The 18,147-nt window shown below is 30.7% G+C and overlaps 2 protein-coding genes across 2 annotated transcripts; both read right to left on the minus strand.

Moving 5' to 3' along the window:
- Positions 1-1,162: 1,162 nt before the first annotated feature.
- Positions 1,163-7,718, minus strand: LOC132612237 (pectin acetylesterase 8-like). The gene is made up of 12 exons (XM_060326546.1): positions 7,634-7,718; positions 7,444-7,526; positions 5,825-5,954; positions 5,382-5,461; positions 5,194-5,280; positions 4,425-4,549; positions 3,541-3,601; positions 3,389-3,442; positions 3,000-3,077; positions 2,772-2,877; positions 2,104-2,249; positions 1,163-1,317 (listed from the first exon to the last, which is right to left on the minus strand). The coding sequence occupies exons 1-12, from the start codon at positions 7,716-7,718 to the stop codon at positions 1,222-1,224; spliced, it is 1,131 nt and encodes a 376-aa protein (XP_060182529.1). The 3' UTR covers positions 1,163-1,221.
- A 3,526-nt stretch (positions 7,719-11,244) lies between these two features.
- Positions 11,245-17,780, minus strand: LOC132609601 (pectin acetylesterase 8-like). The gene is made up of 13 exons (XM_060323664.1): positions 17,640-17,780; positions 16,851-17,008; positions 16,078-16,160; positions 15,836-15,965; positions 15,669-15,748; positions 15,361-15,447; positions 15,064-15,191; positions 14,454-14,511; positions 14,022-14,075; positions 13,850-13,927; positions 13,037-13,115; positions 12,738-12,874; positions 11,245-11,789 (listed from the first exon to the last, which is right to left on the minus strand). Exons 2-13 carry the CDS (start codon positions 16,999-17,001, stop codon positions 11,670-11,672), a joined length of 1,185 nt encoding a protein of 394 aa, XP_060179647.1. The 5' UTR covers positions 17,002-17,008; positions 17,640-17,780; the 3' UTR covers positions 11,245-11,669.
- Positions 17,781-18,147: the final 367 nt, after the last annotated feature.

The following is an 18,147-nucleotide window of genomic DNA, read 5'->3' on the forward strand; positions in this document are numbered from 1 at the left end:
TTAAATATATACTCATAATAGCTAACATTTAACCTATGTCCACCGCGTAATTTTCCGACGAAGGGTGTGCTCCTGACCACCCTTCGCCTAAGGTGGCTCCGCCCATGGCCTTGCTGAAGGTCAATGTAATATTATCCATAGATCATATTTTTCAAGAATCCACTGTCACACATAATAGGGAATTTAGGTAGGTGTGTTCAAAGAAAATTGATAAATTGCACCAAATTGACAAATCGTTTTAATTATCTTTGTTATTGACGACGCTATATTTTACCATAAAGTCACGACTCATCTCACATTTTGTATTATTTTTATATTTGTAACCATGATTTGTTTTGTTTTATGGAGACCTTACTGAAAAAATATTAATAAGAGGAAACTCGATTTTGTTGGTTTGATTTGTTTTATAGATTAAAAACAACCGATATAGTTGATTTGGTTTGGTAAATTTTTTTTTGAAAGTATCAAATTGAACTGTGTCCTTACATAACATGTAAGAAATCCTCCTAATATATATTCGTTATTTTCTAAACTCTCTCAGTAACGATTTATTCTAAAGATGTTGTTACAAACTATTATGCTTTAATCCCAAGCAAATTGAGTTAGACAATAAAAGTCTTCATTGACCAGATTTTCAATTTGAAATTCATCTTAGGCTAACAAGGTGGCCTATTTTTCATCATATTTGTGCGCTAATGTAACACGTGCCTAGGTGAGCATGTCCCAACATTATTTATATTGTTAAGAATTTATCATGAATTGGCTAGCTTTACATTGGCTACTAATCTACCGCAATTTTCCTCCTTTATATGGGCTTGAAATTGGTAATGTGAGCAGCCCCACGCTAGCAAAGTTACTTCAACAATGTGGTTAAGAAGTTAAAATGCTTCCAGATGCCATACGCTTATTCAATACTAATACTATATATTATGTGGCATCAATGAGAAAATAAATGAACACAAAATCTCACAAGACCAAAAATTGACAAAATAGAAATGGAGGGAAAAGCCAAAAAAGATGAATCCTTAGCCATAGAATTATGTCACATTATCTTCCTATAGATCACAATTATTAGATACATATCTTATTTACACAAAAGAAATCCATTTTGAAATAGAGGAAGCAGACATATAAAATTCATATATCATACATTGGTGCATTTTATGTTGAAAAACATAGCTAATTTATGATGATACAACAACCTAATTTAATTAGCTGTTCCTAATGGCAGAATTTTTGGCCACAAGGGTAAGGACAATCTGTGTTCTGAAATACACTTTCTTCAGAGAACCAGTCTCCAACAGCTATGGCAATTGTCTGCAATAACGAGTTAGTCTCATCTCAACAGTCATGTATAAATTAAACACCGAAAAATACTCAAATTAGAAGTAAAGGAAAAAAAAAGACATTGTTATATATAGAGTTGTCAAATACGCGGATTGAGCTAAATCAGGCGGGTCAAAATAGATTGAGTTAATAGATTGCGCGTGAACTTGTTCAAACTTCAAAGGTTATTTAGGTAAATTAGGCTGAACTGAATTGTGTCAAAATGAGCTAAATAATGGGTTATAACCTAATTAACCCGCCCAACTATTATTGAATCTAAATTTCTTTTTTTGTTTTTATAATTTGTTTAATTACCTAATAAAACTTTTTTTCTTTATTACGTATATATAATATATTTTGTAAATATAGTTTTAAAAACATTTTGACTAAGTTTTTCATTAGTCAATATAAACTGGGTCATTTGTACTTTTATTCCTATTTTGTGCTGGCCTTTAGTTTTTGGCCATTTGCCATTCAAAATTAAATTTATGCCTAGAGGCGTATAAGTTACACATCAAAACATATACAAGTTATGTCCGCACCCTTAAAGAACTTATGCCCCACTAGACATAAGTTCGATTTTGAATGGCAAAAATTAAAGACCAGTCCACTTGAAGGGAAAACCGTGCAATTATTTCATTTAACCTACATATCAACTCAACTTTTAAATGGACTGAATTATGTGGATCAAAATGAATTGAGTTGGTAAATTGGCCCGCCCCAACTTATACGAATTAGACGGATCATATTTTCATAACTGATTATTTCCATCGCTACCTTGTTAGATAATGTTGGAGAGTTATTGTAGAACCAATAACTTTGTCTTTCTATGATATTATGGGAATGGCAGGATATTATGAAATATCCTATAGATGAAGTCCCTCCTAATTCCGTTAGTGCATTTAAAAACTTCAACCTGAAATCTGATAAAGAGAGAGAGAGAGAGTCAAAAGAAAATACATTCCTCTTTATTTTATACGTATGGAGAATAGCACTTTTTATCCCTCAGTCATTGATAAATTATGTTTTGGCCTTGGCGATACAGGACTCAATACATCTAACCTTCTGAAATGTGTGCTTTTGGGATTTTATTTTTTTTTGGCAGGAAATATGATATATTTGGACTATTTATATTATCTCTCAAATATAGGAAACAATACACATTTAACATAACACACGAATAATTAATTAAATGGTGTAGCGGTCAGTAATTCTGAAAATTTGTAAATGTTCATAGGTAAAAGAATTAAAAGTGCACATTTCAAGTAATTTAAAATTAAATATGTTTAGTCAGATATTTCAAAGACTAAAATTAATTTTTTTAAATAATTAAAGGACCAAAAGTGTTATTAACCCCCTCTCTCCAAACCCCTCCCCCCCCCCCCCCCCCCCCCAAACCCCAAAAATAAAATAAAATGGAGAACCCCATCAGAAAAAATACTTACCGTGGAGAATATTGAGTTGACTAGGTGAGCATTCATTTATATATTTCTTGCAATTATTCCAAATGCCTTGAGGGTCAGCATCTTCAGGAACCAAACTATTATTTACCTAATTTTCATAAATCAAAAGATAAAACATATTATACTTTATAGTCTAAACTTAAGGGAAGAAAGCTTAAACATGCAGTAAATAAAAGTTAGTAATTCTTAGAATTATATTATCTTTCTAACTTGCCAGGAATCATAGGCCGAATTAATTATGAAAAGGGGTGTTTGAATATGTCGTGCTACATACTGAGGGAAGAAGCACTGCATAATTATGATCAAAAGTTATGCTGTGAGAAATATCATGCATTTTAGTATATCAAAAAACCAACCGGAATAATAATATTTTTGGTCTTTCAGTTATTGTTATATTCTGATTTTGAATCCGTATGATATTCGATAAAACACATTAACATTCAATTAGTTAACATTTATTAGGAAAATATCGAGGGATCAAAAGTGTACATTTCAACTAATTGAAGATTAAATATGTTTAGTCAGATACCATAAGAATCAAAATTAGAATTTATCAAGAGAGATCAAAAATATTCTTAATCTCAAAATAAATCTCTTACCAAACTTGGCTTTAAAGTGGAGGTGCAAGATGCTGGAAGGTTCTTGGTAGACCCCTAAATTTCAAAAGAATCAAGAATTAATGTGTTAATTTAAGGGTTAAATTATTTGCTAAAATTAACAATTGAAATACTGCTTAAATGATTATTCTTACATGCAACACAACAACTCTCTCATACAGCTCTTTAATCTCCGGTTTACCAGCAATTGTATTTCTGCATAAACTCATACGAAATTGGCCAAAAGGGAGGGAAAAAGAAAAAGCATAACACATACTCCATTGGTTTACTTTTTCTTGTTCACTATATTAAAAATAAATTTTTATTTTTACTTGTCCACTTTAATATATCAAGAAAAAGATAATTTTATTTTTCTTGCTTTACCCTTAACATTAATTATTCTTTTCCCAAATCATTTTCCAAGTCCATTAAACTATACGCCATCAATATGGTATTGTGGTAAGCCAAGGCGGATGTAACATATTAGGTGGGGGTTCAAGTGAACCCCTAACTTTTGATTCAGAGCACAAATTTATGTGTAAAAAATAATTAAATTTATAATAAATACCCCCCCTTTGTTTCAATTTATGTGAACCTATTTCTATTTGGGAAGTCTATGAGGTGGTTCTTTGACCAAATTTTCCTTATAGTGTTTCGAAATGATTTGAATTGTAAATTATCCTGACTTATAGTACTTTTAATGTAGTATCTAAATATATAAAAAAAATTATAAACTTCAAAAATTTATGTCAAAATTTACGGTCAAAGTTATAAAGTTTGACCCTCGTACTCCGAAAAGGTTCACATAAATTGAAACGGAGGGAGTAGTAGATAGGAATCATAACATTAAAAATATAATGGATTCAATGTTAAAATCTTAAATGTTTAATTCATAGAGTTTAAATTCTGAAACCGTCTCTGATGATAAAATAATCATATCATTTATTATTTTTTAAAGAATGTGCAAAGTATAAACTGAACAATAAAAGTGAACGGAAGGAGTAAACAATTATCAAGATTCATATGATAATATACTCACACATTAAGAAAGAAACCAGCATCCGAAATGCATTTCAACCTAGTGTCCATTTGGAGGAAATTTTTGAATTTGTCACAATTTAGTAGTGCAGCCAATCCTCCAGCTGAAGTTCCACTCAAGATAACCTATTATGAAATATTGTAGAATTTCTTTATTTAGTTTCAGATACTTAATGATTAGTAAGAAATAAGAGGGTAGGATGGTATCTGAATGCAGGTGATTGATGAGGTAGACAACAAAACATTCTATGCTTAGCCACACTCACTAGGAACATAGCAAGGTAGTAACGTATTAGCAGAGGCGGATCCAGGATTTTGAGTTCGGGGGTGCTGGACTCAGGAATTTTGAGTTCGGGGGTGCTCTATTAACTATTTATATCTGTTTCCTTTATATTTTCTATACAATTATACACTCCGTGATTAAGTTTAATGGGTGCCGAAGCACCCAAACTTTACACATGGGTCCGCCCCTGCGTATTAGCTAACAAACGAGCTGCAAGAACGAAACTTTTGGTAACATAGTTCACTAACTGACAGTTCCTCCTGTATTTATTGTCGATGGCTTTATAGCAGATAAATAAATTAAAAATTACTTTTGTTAGAGCCATTAATGGCTTATAATAATAACAATAGGGCCTGACTCCAGACTCCGGTACCTTACCTTATTCAGTCGAAAGTGACCTTGTACTTTATTATGATGCATATATTTAATATAATTAAGTCTTTGTTACCTAAAAGAAAAAAGGGTGGGATAGGAAAAAGAATCGTACATTTTGAGCACTAGACATTCCTTTAGCTAATAATTCCTCCACTATCACCTTGAAAATTCTTGCTCCTCTGTAGTGGAGATTAGTTGCCTGATACAATTAATTAATTAATTAATTAATTAGCATATTCTCTGTTATAAACCTCAATGCAAATTGAATGCGTAACACTTAATTTGGTGACTTTTACTTACTGGATCAACTTCTTCAATATCACCAGTAAAAGATGACCCGTCACAGTACTTGACCTTGACTCTATTCCAGTCATAGAAGACTATAAAGTTGGACAGAGATGACCTTTAATTAGGAGCTGATATAAAAAAAAAAAAAAAATATGAGAGAAAGAGCATAATTATTAAGGAGAACAGCACTTTTGGTCTTTCGGTTGTTGATAAAATTCTGATTTTAGTTCTTGCGATGTATGATTCATCATATCTACCCTTGAATCAATTAAAATGTATGTTTTTGATCCCTTTATGCAGAAAATATGTTGCTCTTGGACTAGAAGTATGTTCTCGTAAATGTAGAATAATAGTACAATCTTAATATAACACATGGGTAAGTAAATGGTGGAAATAAAACTAATTAAAAATTTAGGGACCCAAAATACCTATTATCTCTAATTACTTATATATACCAGGATTCATGTCAGGGTCATTGCTTAGAACTCCAGTGAAAGCACCTTGCAGAGGCATATTTTTTGAAGATCCAATTGGCTGATTAGTACGACTGAGGCATTCTGAAACAGTAGAACACCATCCACCTCCCTAAAAAAAAATCAGATTTGGAGATGAGAAAAATTAAAGTAAAATGAAAATATAGTACTAATAATTAGGGCTAATAGCATATTTAGTCCCTCGATTATTGGTGTATTTTTCGATTTCAGTTCTTGTGATATTTGACTGAGCTCATGTAACATTTAATTATTGGAAACGTGCCCTTTTGATCCGTTTTCTTGTGATATTCACAAATTAAGAAAAATTATTATTTGTTCCATCATTTATTTGTCTCTGTGTTTTGTTAAGCTTGTAATGTTACTTTATAATTGAAGAGTACATATATCACCTTCAATTATAAAGTAGAAGAAGGAGATAACTTGGGATCCACCGTGATAGATAGGAACATAATTGTCTATACATAGGAAGTAGACATTGTTAGTAATCTTGATACTTGGCATAGTTAGTAATCTTGATACTTGGCTCCCGTTTGGCCATAGATTTTTGGATCGTATTTTGAAAATTTGTTTTTAAATCTTTATTTGGCCATAAAATTTTGACAGATTTTGAAAACAAATCTTCAAGTTCCCAAATTCTAGCTCAAACCTGTTTTTGGGCCAAGATCTATGTTTTGGCCTTTTCAAAACTTTTAAAAACTACCCCAAACTTTTGTGTTTTACCAAAAAAAAAATATATCTATTTATGACCCAACTAATTCTATCTACCATGTTCCTCCATTAAAGTTGTATCTACCATGTTTCCACAATTAAAACAGTCTCTTCTATAAAGTGAAGATTGTTCGTATAATTTGGGTAGATAATATTAAAGAATAGCTAGTTATTACTGTTGATTTTTTCTTGCACAGATGGATCTTTGTATTGTAATTTGAATTATAGTAGCTAGCAATTGTTGTTAAAATATCATGTTCCGCAAATTTGGGATTAACAAGTATGCATATTTTGTATGGTTGAGTATTCTTGATAGTTTTGAGAACTTGTAGGTACAAGTGATGTTTCATGTTTTTCAAAACAAAAAGTGAAATATATTTTGAAAAACTATGACCAAACAAATTTTCAAAACTTGGAAAACTTCATCCAAATTAGATTTTTCAATTTTTCTTTTTTTTGGGAATCTAGGGCCAAACGCTAGCTTGATTTCATGTATGTATGACCAAGTACTCAAGCTTTTCTTTTGTATTTACACCATCTCAAAGTAGGATGTTTAACCTCAAGATGAAAAGGGAGGAGTAAATCACTTTTTGTAAACTCCCTCGGATCATTGTGTAATTTGCTTGAAGATGACTAAAATATAGAAAACTTAATTTTTTTAAAAAAACAAATAGTTTTACTATATCAAGAGTGTGTGCAGACCTTACCCTACTTCGTAGAAATAAAGAGGTTGTCTCCGAAAGTCCTTCGGCTCAAATAACACAAAACCACAAACATATATTTTAATAAACTGAAATGTAAAGTGTTGAGTCATATATTACGAAAATTAAAAGAAACATTTAACCAAAATATTATTCTCTCTAATAATTAACCTCAAGGTGAAGAAGCCAATTCTGAACTCCCGAGCCAGTTCCGCTGTGAAAAAGGAATGCTGGTGCACTTCCATCCAAACAAACTGATATATAATTAAATTGGTTAAACCGTGTAAATAAGTTTTTTTTTTTTTAAAAAGAACTTTTTATAGATATAATCAACAAATAACTTAAGAAAGATAACTCTCACCTGCTCCCTTTGCTATGGCACTTTGTAGAATGGTGATATTGACAAGGAGCGTTTGAAGGGCTTTTGTCCGGCAAAGACTCAACATGAAAACTATTTTTTATTTTTTTAAAAAAAGATAATTAAATGTTAAGAAATTGGATATTAATTGTTCATTCTTCACATTTCAAAATAACATTATTACTAACTCTAAGTGTTACACAGACTTAAAGAAAAGAAAAAGAATGACTAGCATGTACAGTTTTATATGTCAACAAATAATTGGCATTTAATTTAGTCTAATAGAGATTTAAACAAGACCAGATTACCAAACAGTAGTACGTTTCTTGCCGCCGTGATCATTGAGAAGTGACTTTTGCCGACAAATAAAGATTGTGGTGTAATGGATAGGTTTCTTACGCCCTTAATTAGAGGTTTCGAATTCGAGTTCTAAGTATGAAAAAATTAAATTCTGTTAGGAAGCGTGTTCCCCTTAAATGAGCTTGTAGTGTACATCCGAATTAATTGAGCTTCCGATATCAATACCGAACACTGGAAAAAAAAAGAGAAAGGAATGAGTAACATATAATCTCTTGCAAAGAAAGAATGATATCTAACAAGGAAGTTTACTCCTTTTATAGGGACAAACTCAATGTATGATTAGTTTCCAACGACCTCCAAAGGTGTCATTTGAAGTGGAGCACAAATTAAAGGGAGATAAGTATTCAATCGATTTTTGTATAATTAAATAAGGGTTAACGGTGTTGTTTGGTCACTCAATTATTGATAAATTTTTATTTTTTATTTTTGTAATATTTGACTAATTAATCACATTTGACCTTCAATTACTTGAATGTGCATTTTTGATCTCTGTCTATGGATATTCACAAATTTTCAGAATTATTAACCGCTCCACTATTTAATTATTCATATTCTATGATAAACTTGTATTCTTATCCTGATGGCTAATCTATTACTAAAAATATTCCAAAAATGATATATTTCCTAGACAAATTGATTTGAAACACACATTTTAATTAATCAAGAGTTAATATGTTGAATCATATATCACAAGGAATTAAATCATAATTTACCAATAATGAAGAGACAAAAGTACTATTATATTCTTCCTTTTAATAATACAACAAGACAGAATTTGTTAAGATGATGAGAAGTGAAACTTTTGTAGAAAACAAGAAATTAAATTTTGTAGAACTTCAAAAGGCATAATTAGAGCCAATTCAGTTATATATTTTTACAAGATGAGGATTGTCTCACCTTTACAGAATGGTGTTTAATTTGATCAATGAACATCTCGTGCCGTGTGATGGGTGTAAAATTGAATCCATTGATTGAAAGTCTGAAACTAGTGCTTCCACAATTTCATTTTATGATGAGACTTCTTATAGCATAACATGTTTTTTAAGGTAAAATAAAAAGTTTAAAGTTCAATTTTTTTCTTTCTTTCAAAACAAACTAAAAATAAAATGAAACTGGGAGCATGACTACTATTCTTTTAATTTATATTTACTAGCTAAGTCAGCTGTGGGAGTTCAACCTTCAAAATAGATATTCTTTGAATCATGTCGAAAGATAAATTATTTCCATATATTTCCCCAATTATGGTTATCATCAACTAATCTCTTGAAGTGGTTAAAAAATTGTACAATGCCCATACCAGATATCAAGTATTCCTTTAATGATCCATTGAAACAGCAGTCAATTATGTACTTATCAAATTAAACTGTCTGAAAGTCTCTGTCCTTCATGATGCATATATAGACCATTTCTCCAGTATAACAGCCTTGATCAAGCTCAAGGTAATATTATGGCCTCCATAGATCATTTTTTTCAAGAATCCAATGTCATACATGACATTAGGAATGTTCATAGAAAATCAATAAATCGCATCGAACGATAAATTATCTTTATTATTAGTGACACTATAGCTTACCAAAATGTCATGACTCATCTCACATTTTGTATTATTTTCTTGGGAAACACTATATCATTATTGTATGTTACCAAGATAAAAGAAAATTTTATAACCACTAGTGACATATTTTGTTTATGGAGACCTTACCCAAAAAAAATCAAAAAAAGGAGAAAAATCAACTATGTCGGTTTGATTTGATTCATAGATTTTACAAAAAAGATATAGTTGATTTAGTTTGGTGAAAAGAAAACCAAACCGATCTATGTACACTCCTAGCTATACGACATGTAAGAGTTCCTCCAAATATATAATCGTTATTTTCTAAACACTCTCAGTAATAATTTACTCTAAAGATATACAACCAGGGGTGGATCTGGCTTATTGTATGGGGTTACATTCGCGCGGGTTCAATTTTTGTATTAAAAAATTCTATAAATATATAGAAAATACAACTTGGGAGTCCATTAACAAAGTGTGTTGTTGGTCGAGTGGCAGATAAGGTTTGCTCCTCTCCTCTTGTTCAAGGGTTAAAATCCCCTTGGTCACCATTTAGATTTCGGTTTTTTTTTTTTATTTCTATTTTTTACTTTTTAATTTGAGATGGGTGGAAACCCATAAACTTAAAATTCCGAGCTAACACGTTTCAGTTCCAAACAAATTGGGTTAAGCTAGCTATAAGAATCCTCACTGATCATATTTTTAATATAAATTCATCTCAGGCCAACATTATTCTGACCTATTTTTCATCACATTGGGGCACCAATGTAACCATTGCCAAGGTGTGCACGTCCAAATGATATTTGTATTGTCAGAATTCATCATGAATTGACTAGTTTTATGCCGGCTACCAACCTACCGCAATTCTCCTCTTATATGTGGACTTGAAATTGATAATGTGAGCAAGCTCACGCTATAAATTACTTCGAAGATATGGTTAAGAAGTTTAAATGCGTTATGTTCCAGATGCCATACACTTCTTCAATAATATATTCTGTGGCATCGATGAGAAAAACTAAACATATCTAAATTAATTGATGATAAATGTTAGTGGAATATCTCCAAAGATTACACTAAGGAATGCGTTATGCATCGAAAAACCTTTTGAACTTTTTACCTAACTCTTCATGTAGAAGGGAACCACCAAGTACAACCACCTTCCCCAAAAGAGATAACACTACTAAAATATAGCTTTTTCCGATCGCCTTCAGTTGAAAATTTGTGCTATAAAATATAATTTTCTCATCTTATTCCGATCGAACCAGTTCACTGAAAATTAAAAACGCATGGTGAGAAACAAGTTTTCATTGAAACAATGAGAAACTTCCTAATTTTTCTCTGTGAAAACACTACAATTTAAAGTTCTTTCCCACCGAAATTCAGTGGGAAATAGCCACTAAACATTTTTCAGTGGGAAAATAGAGATTTTCTAGTAGTGAAACATAAAGTGCACCAAAACAAATAGGGTTAATTATTAGGAGTTCTTTGCATAAATATATTTTGAACTAATTAATAGGAGTTCTTTGCATTTTGCACCATTAATATTTTCAACATTTTTTCCATTATACTCTAATAATCTTGGATTTTTTCGATATGCTCTTTCATTTTTTTTTTGGGCATAACGATAACATAGTTTAATATATTCATTTTGTAAGAATTCTCAGAGATATAGTAAATATTTTGCAATGTTGGACTTATAACATTAAAGGTAATGATTTTCTATGTCCATTTATAATTTGAATAGAAGAAAAATAATTGCAAAGATCTTTCATTCTTTTCTTATAAATCTTCTACATTATTTTCACCCATCTATAGTAAAAAGTATCATACATTTTATATATAAATAACATTTTTAATGGACTATGAAATCATTTCGTCAATTTCACATGGTAAGTATCTTTCACCCTTTCTGCATTTATCAATAATCCGTTCTGGAGTAATACCCTTAAATAGGTCCCAACTATTAAAAATATAGTCTTCCACTCATTGGTAGGAGTAAGGTCTGCGTATATATCCTATCCTCTCCAGATCACTTCTGTGAATACACTGGGTATGTTGTTGTTGTTGTAGTAGTCAATAGCGAATGTACTCTTTTTCTGCTTTTTGTTAAGTAGCTTTCTGGATATTTTAGGTGCAAAAGTTTGTAATTGCAGGGAATTTGTAACAATTCTGTGGCAAATCTGGCTTGTCTATCAATTGGACAGGACTCCGGTCGAAGTACCAGTCGCTAAATGCCTGTGCAATTGTCTGCAAAAAAAAGAAAAACTTAAAATACTGTCTATCCAATCACTTAAATGAAAAATAGTCGGTGAATGTATCATAAGTGTATAACCATGTTGAATAAGTGTATGATCTATGTATACCGACTAAGCAAACAATATTGGAACCGACCGACTATTTGTGTAATGATATCAAAAACGAACACACGCACTCACACAACTTAGACATTGAAATTGCAAAGAAATTTTAACAGACTTTAACCAGTTGGAATAAGACACTTTCCTGATTTCCAGGTTACCAAATTCACTGTTATAAATGAATAATTACCTATAACTATGATTATTTTTTTATATGACACTCGATTTGATAGCAAGGGTAGAGTTAGGTTTCACGAAGAGACTTCAATTGAATTTCCTTCATTAGAAAATTATTTTGCGCAAATAGAATATTAATACAATTATATTTATTATATATAAATTGTTGAATTCTCTTAAAAGATTCAAATATAGTAGCAAAGATCGTTTCGAATAATTTTAGAATCATAGGTTCAAACAAAAAAATAGGTCAAATGATTCTTAGCATGCCTCTACCCTAGCTACGGAGTAGAGTCATTTGGCCTATTTCTAGTGAGTGAAGATATATGCTTTATAAAATTGTATTGGTTATAATTATGGTGTTTCATGACAAATACCTATGTTAAAGTGCAACCATGTTTTACAGTCTAATTAACTTATATAGCCGTTCACCCAACCATTTAAACTAAAAATAGTAGGAGGATATATAATACAATACTCCATAGATAATGTGTATAATCATGTATAATATATATATATATCGGCTAGAAAAAGTAAATAGTGACTCTAACTGGCTATTTGTGAAAAGATTATACAAAACATAAAATGCAAAACCTCAAATCAACACCTAAAATGAATAATTTTTGTTTTGTTACTTAAACTGAAACTGAAATTGATTTACCTTATTATTTACTGAGAACCCATTCCAACCAACGCCACTTGTTATATGGGCATGAATCAAGCAAGAGTCAATAAACATTCCTCTTGATGAAGAATGACTTTGTTTGGGCAAAGCACTTAAAAATTCCTGTTTGAAATCTGAAATAAAACAACAAAAACTTACATGAGGTTTCCCAAATATCATGGATTTTACATATTTAATTCATAATTAATTAAATCCAAATTTGACTTGGGCATAAACAATTCTCTAATAAATAGATTATTATGAAGTTTGGCCTAGCTAGAACTTGCACCACTGACCTTGTAAATTTTTAACAAGAGAAGCTGAGCATGTATTCTTAAAAAGGTCGTCGTAATAACCCGGAAAAGTCTTGTTTATCTGAAAACATTTGAAGATAAACAATTGTTAATCCAAGGCAAGCAACATAAATTAAATCCCTTAGTTAACCTAAAGAGCCACTCACCCATGACCCAACTTAAACTAAGATAGTTGCGGATGTAAACTAAAGATAGTCGCGGATGTATAATATATGCAGTGGCAGATCCAAAATTTTCACTCAAGGGTTTCGAAAAAAAAAAAACAGCAAAAGCTAAAAAAGTATAATGTTGTTCCTGGGAATCGAACCTTGGATAATAGAGAGAATTTTGAATACCCTGGATCATTTGAGCTAACATTTTAGATTTGTTTATGATCGACATTCAAAACTTATTTATGTACACAAACACAAAAAATCTACCGTACACCCTTCCACCGCTCTAATTCCGCTCCTGAATATATGTATATTCATGTATAATATGTGTATAATCATGTATAGTATGATTATAATCTATGTATACATGCTAGTAAAAAATAACGCTGCGCGCTATTTGAGCAAAAATTCCTAAATATTTTCGGGCGTTTTTTCTTGAAGTTTCTTTGTAAGTTTTATATTTAGGGCATGATCTATGTGAGTTATACAAAGTGTCGTATTGCCATACGAAAATCAAACAAAAATAATCAGACCTGTTAGACAAATAAGATACAATTAAGAAAGTGGAAACTTTCTATCAAGAGACATTGATATCAAATTCTAATTTATTTTTTTCATGAATTTAATGGAGAATTGAGTTGACCTGAAATGTGTCAAACATTGAGTTGACTATGAAAAATGGTGTCTTGATTCCTTCTTGAAAATATTGTGGAAAAAGGCACTGCAAATTCATTTAAACTATAAAGTTAATTTCTAAAGACAATTGGGTAAATAATTTATTAAATTAAAACCCTTGAATGGCAATGGATTTTTACCAAGGATGGTTTCATCTTTGAAGTGCAGGATGATGGCAACATCTTGGCTGATTGCTGTAGTTGATTTTAGAAAAAAATAAATAAAAAGAAAGTCATAACATACAAATATTGAATTATTGTGAGGCACTATTAGAAAATCACTATTTTCCCACTGAAAAATTTTCAGTGCCTATTTCCCACTAAATGTCGGTGGAAAAAACCTAAATAGTAAAGTTTTCACACGGAAAAGTTAGGAATTGATTTTCCCAGCGTTTCAGTGGAAACCTGTTTCCCATGATGAGTTTTCCCAGTGAGAATAAGGTGGGACAATCATGTTTTATAGCATAAATTTCCCACTGGATGTTGGTGGGAAAAACCTTTTTTTCTAGTGAGGATACTTTGGCATTAATAAGGAAAGAGGGAGAGAACAAAAATATGGAAAAGGAACTGTACATGTAAGTTAATCAGTCCTTCATTAACGGTCTCCATGAATGTCATGTCCTTGTTTTTCCTGTTACACAAATTAACAAAACTGTAACTCATCTAGTAGTCGGAGACGAATCTAGAATTTTGAATTTATTTATTTTAATTCTGAAAAGATAGCTTACTGAATTCTGGATAAATTATTAATACATATCAAGCGAATTACTAAACATAAATATAGAATTTTAACCAAAGCAATTAGGTTTTACCGAACCCGTTACTAGAACACTAGCTCCCTGTCTGGTAGTAGTATTATTAATCACATATAGACATTAGGTTACGTGCATTATATATAGGTGATAAGTTTTTGGATCTATTAAGTTAACCTAAAATGAGCCTGTTTAGATTGGATTATTTTAGGTATTTTCAAGACAAAATAGTTTTTAAGCACTTTTGTAGTGTTTGAGTAAAGATAAAAAGTATTTTTAAGCCAAAATAACAAAAACAATCCAATATCATAAGTTAGAAAGTCATAATTTATAAGCATATCCAAACAGACTCTATAACATGTGACATAGAGTCTGTTTGGATGGGCTTATAACTTGTGACTTTTGAGTCAAACTTTTAGGTTAATTTTTACCTGTCATGAAGAAAATAGCTACCATCAGCAAGACATTTGACTCTAGCAGAGTTAGGAACAAGAGATCGAAAACGATCACAATGGATTAAAGCAGGCAGTCCTCCAGCTGAACCACCTGTGAGAATGACCTGCCAAATAAGTGTAAACTAACTTAACACACTTGTAAAATGTTTTTAATGCACTCTTATGTTATTGAGACATAATATAATTAAGTAATTAAAAATACTCTTTTTGTTATAGCTTAAGCTTTTAAATCAGATGATTCATAATTCAAGATTTGGTACTTCAGAGACGTACATTTTTAGCATCCTTCATTCCTTTCGCCAAGAAATGATCGATCAAGGCAAGGAAAATCCTCGCGCCTCTAAAATGAAGGTTAGTAGCCTGAAAAATATGCATAGTTAATGTATTTGTAGATAATTGTGCATCTACAAAAAAAAAGTTATAGAAATAATAACCAAACAGTTTTTCTGATTTCATCGATTAATGTTTTGATAACCTCATTGCTGAGGACGAATTTTAAGTTATGAAAAGTATATACTCCCATATTTAAAAAAAAAAATTGTTAAAAGATGTAAAAAAGTGAGCTTAAAGATTGTGTATACCGGGTCAACTTCTTCAACGTCTCCGGTGAATGATGATCCATCACAATAAATAACCATGACTCTATTCCAATTGTAGAAATCTATATATAATTTTAAACATGAATGTGAATATTTAGACATAATAGCATGATTGATGAGATTCTAACTAAGCACTAAATATATTTTACCTGGATTCACTATTTTATTGTTGCTAAGCATTCCATAAAGTGATCTTTGCTTTGGAGCAAGTTTTGAAGAACCTCTTTCTGTCTTTGTACGATCAAGGCAATCTGTCACGCTATAGCACCATTCTCCTCCCTAAATTCAAATATGAAAGTTAGAATAAAAATTACAATAAACAAAAATTGAAGCTGTAAGATTATGTAAATGCTTCAAAATTGTAACAAACTAATATTTCCATAGCCCTTACCCTAAAGTAGATAATCCAATTATTAGCTCCTTCTCCATGTCCCTTATCATAATAGTACGCTGGTGGACTCCCATCCAAGCAAACTAGAAGTATATCAGATGGAAATATATATTAGTAACGTATATGTATAGTAACCCATCGCATATACAAATGGTAAAATTAGCCCATAAATATATGATCCGTCAAATCCATTTGAGTTTGAACGAGTTAAATGACCGGCCCATTTATATTCAGCCTTCTTGACGCATAAGTTTAGCTCATTTAAAAGTTAGGTTGATTTTGACTAACTAGGTAGTTCAAATTCACGCATGAAAACATGTCAAACTACTTTTTTATTTTTTATTTGATATGTTATAACTATAATAAAGAAGGAATTTATTACTATAGTTATTTGTTAATAAATCAAATTGTAAAAACTATAAAACAAATAAATTATAATCCAAATTCAGCCAAAATGGCTGCCCATTTATCACTCCTAATTGCATATAGTATCATTACGCAAATACCAAGGGATTCAACTATTATAAATATATAACATGATTATTAGTTTTTTTACTCTATAAATGTGTTTTATCTTGTTGTAATAGGTAATTAACTTGCTTTATTTTCACGTTACCAATTTGGCTTGTTATGTGCGATTATGTGTAGTAATATATATTTTTTGGGAGATCTGAAAATATAAAAGTTCTTTTACACTGTCTATGTACGTACCTCATTAGCCAAATAGTGTATATTGAGCATATATACATATAAAGAGAAACTAAGATTTTTACCAGCTCCTTTTGACACTGCACTTTCAAGAATAGTTAAATCAACCATGTAAGCTTCGTTTGGTTTTTGGCTCCCTCCAAGTACAGTTTTGCCATTTAGCATAATTAAAGAATAAATGACTAGGCATAGCCCTTGCAATTTTGTATGTTCCATGCTTCTTCTGCAAACAATTTAAAGAAAAGATTTAGTAAATAAACTGTATAAGATCTATAAAAATGTTAACAAAATATGCAATCAATATAGTAGTATATTTAAAAACAATATGCATTAGCCTATTGTTTAATAGATTTAAGTAATATATACCGTCAGCAAAAGCAGAGCTAGAGTATGGGTTACAAGTTCGACAGAACCTGTATAGCTTTGGTCAGAACTTTGAATTTCTGTTATGAACTACTTGTTCTAGAATCAAGAACCCATAAACGCAAAATCTTTCTGAATTTGCATGAATTTTTGCACAATCGAGTCATTTTTACATGCAACAAGTAACATGTCTTATTTTTAAGATTACAAATCTCATATTTTAAGAAGGCTCACTAGAACTCTCGTTTAATTAATGTAAATTGCATTTCCAAAGAACAAAAACATTCAAAACCCAAAACACAACAAAAAACATTCACTTCTTATAATCACATGAGTATGAACGGAAACAACAGATTAACTTATAATGAAGAATATAAACATTTAATTTATTTTTGATCTTCAAATAGCAACATTAAACTTGATAAAAAATTCCAACTTTTTGTTTTTGATGAAAAAAGAACTATATTTTTTGAACCCTATGGATTTCTTACCTCGTAAATCAAAACCTCTTAATCCACGAATAATGAGATGGAAATGAATTATGTGGTGTTTTTGATGCTAACTTGCATGCATTTTTATACAAAAAGTTAGGTGAAACAGGAATCACGGGCTGTTGCTTACTATATTTTCGCAATAACGATTTCCTTTTTCATATTTGCGTACAAAACGCGTAAATTAATCTAATAGTACATGTTTTATTTACTATATATACACATGCACTTATTGCGTACCATTCATTATTTGCAGGCTGAAAATCATTTTCTTCCTTAACTCTTCTTTAAACATCAAACATCCCCTCAACGTTAAACACGGTAGACATTTCCTCCCTTTTAATTATCTCATTGAAGTTTTTAAATATCTATTTCATTGGTGAAATTATCAATCTTTGTCTCTTTTTTATTTTTCTTTAAATTATGATATATTTTTTAATACTTTTTAATCTATAGTATGAACTTTCATATAGGAAAAATAAATCTTACTTATGAAGTAAACGTGAAA

The sequence above is a fragment of the Lycium barbarum genome, chromosome 9, assembly GCF_019175385.1.
Source record: "Lycium barbarum isolate Lr01 chromosome 9, ASM1917538v2, whole genome shotgun sequence".
Lineage (NCBI taxonomy): Eukaryota > Viridiplantae > Streptophyta > Magnoliopsida > Solanales > Solanaceae > Lycium > Lycium barbarum.

Excerpts from the sequence above, each read along its gene's own strand:
- LOC132612237 (XM_060326546.1), bottom strand. The coding sequence starts at position 7,718 with ATGTTGAGTCTTTGCCGGACAAAAGCCCTTCAAACGCTCCTTGTCAAT. Across the intron at positions 5,281-5,381 it reads ATATTGAAGAAGTTGATCCA|GCAACTAATCTCCACTACAG; the intron begins GTAAGTAAAAGT and ends TAATTGTATCAG. Across the intron at positions 2,878-2,999 it reads CGGCCTATGATTCCTGGCAA|GTAAATAATAGTTTGGTTCC; the intron begins GTTAGAAAGATA and ends TATGAAAATTAG.
- LOC132609601 (XM_060323664.1), bottom strand. The coding sequence starts at position 17,001 with ATGGAACATACAAAATTGCAAGGGCTATGCCTAGTCATTTATTCTTTA. Across the intron at positions 15,749-15,835 it reads CAATAAAATAGTGAATCCAG|ATTTCTACAATTGGAATAGA; the intron begins GTAAAATATATT and ends AATTATATATAG. Across the intron at positions 11,790-12,737 it reads GGTTCTCAGTAAATAATAAG|ACAATTGCACAGGCATTTAG; the intron begins GTAAATCAATTT and ends TTTTTTTTGCAG.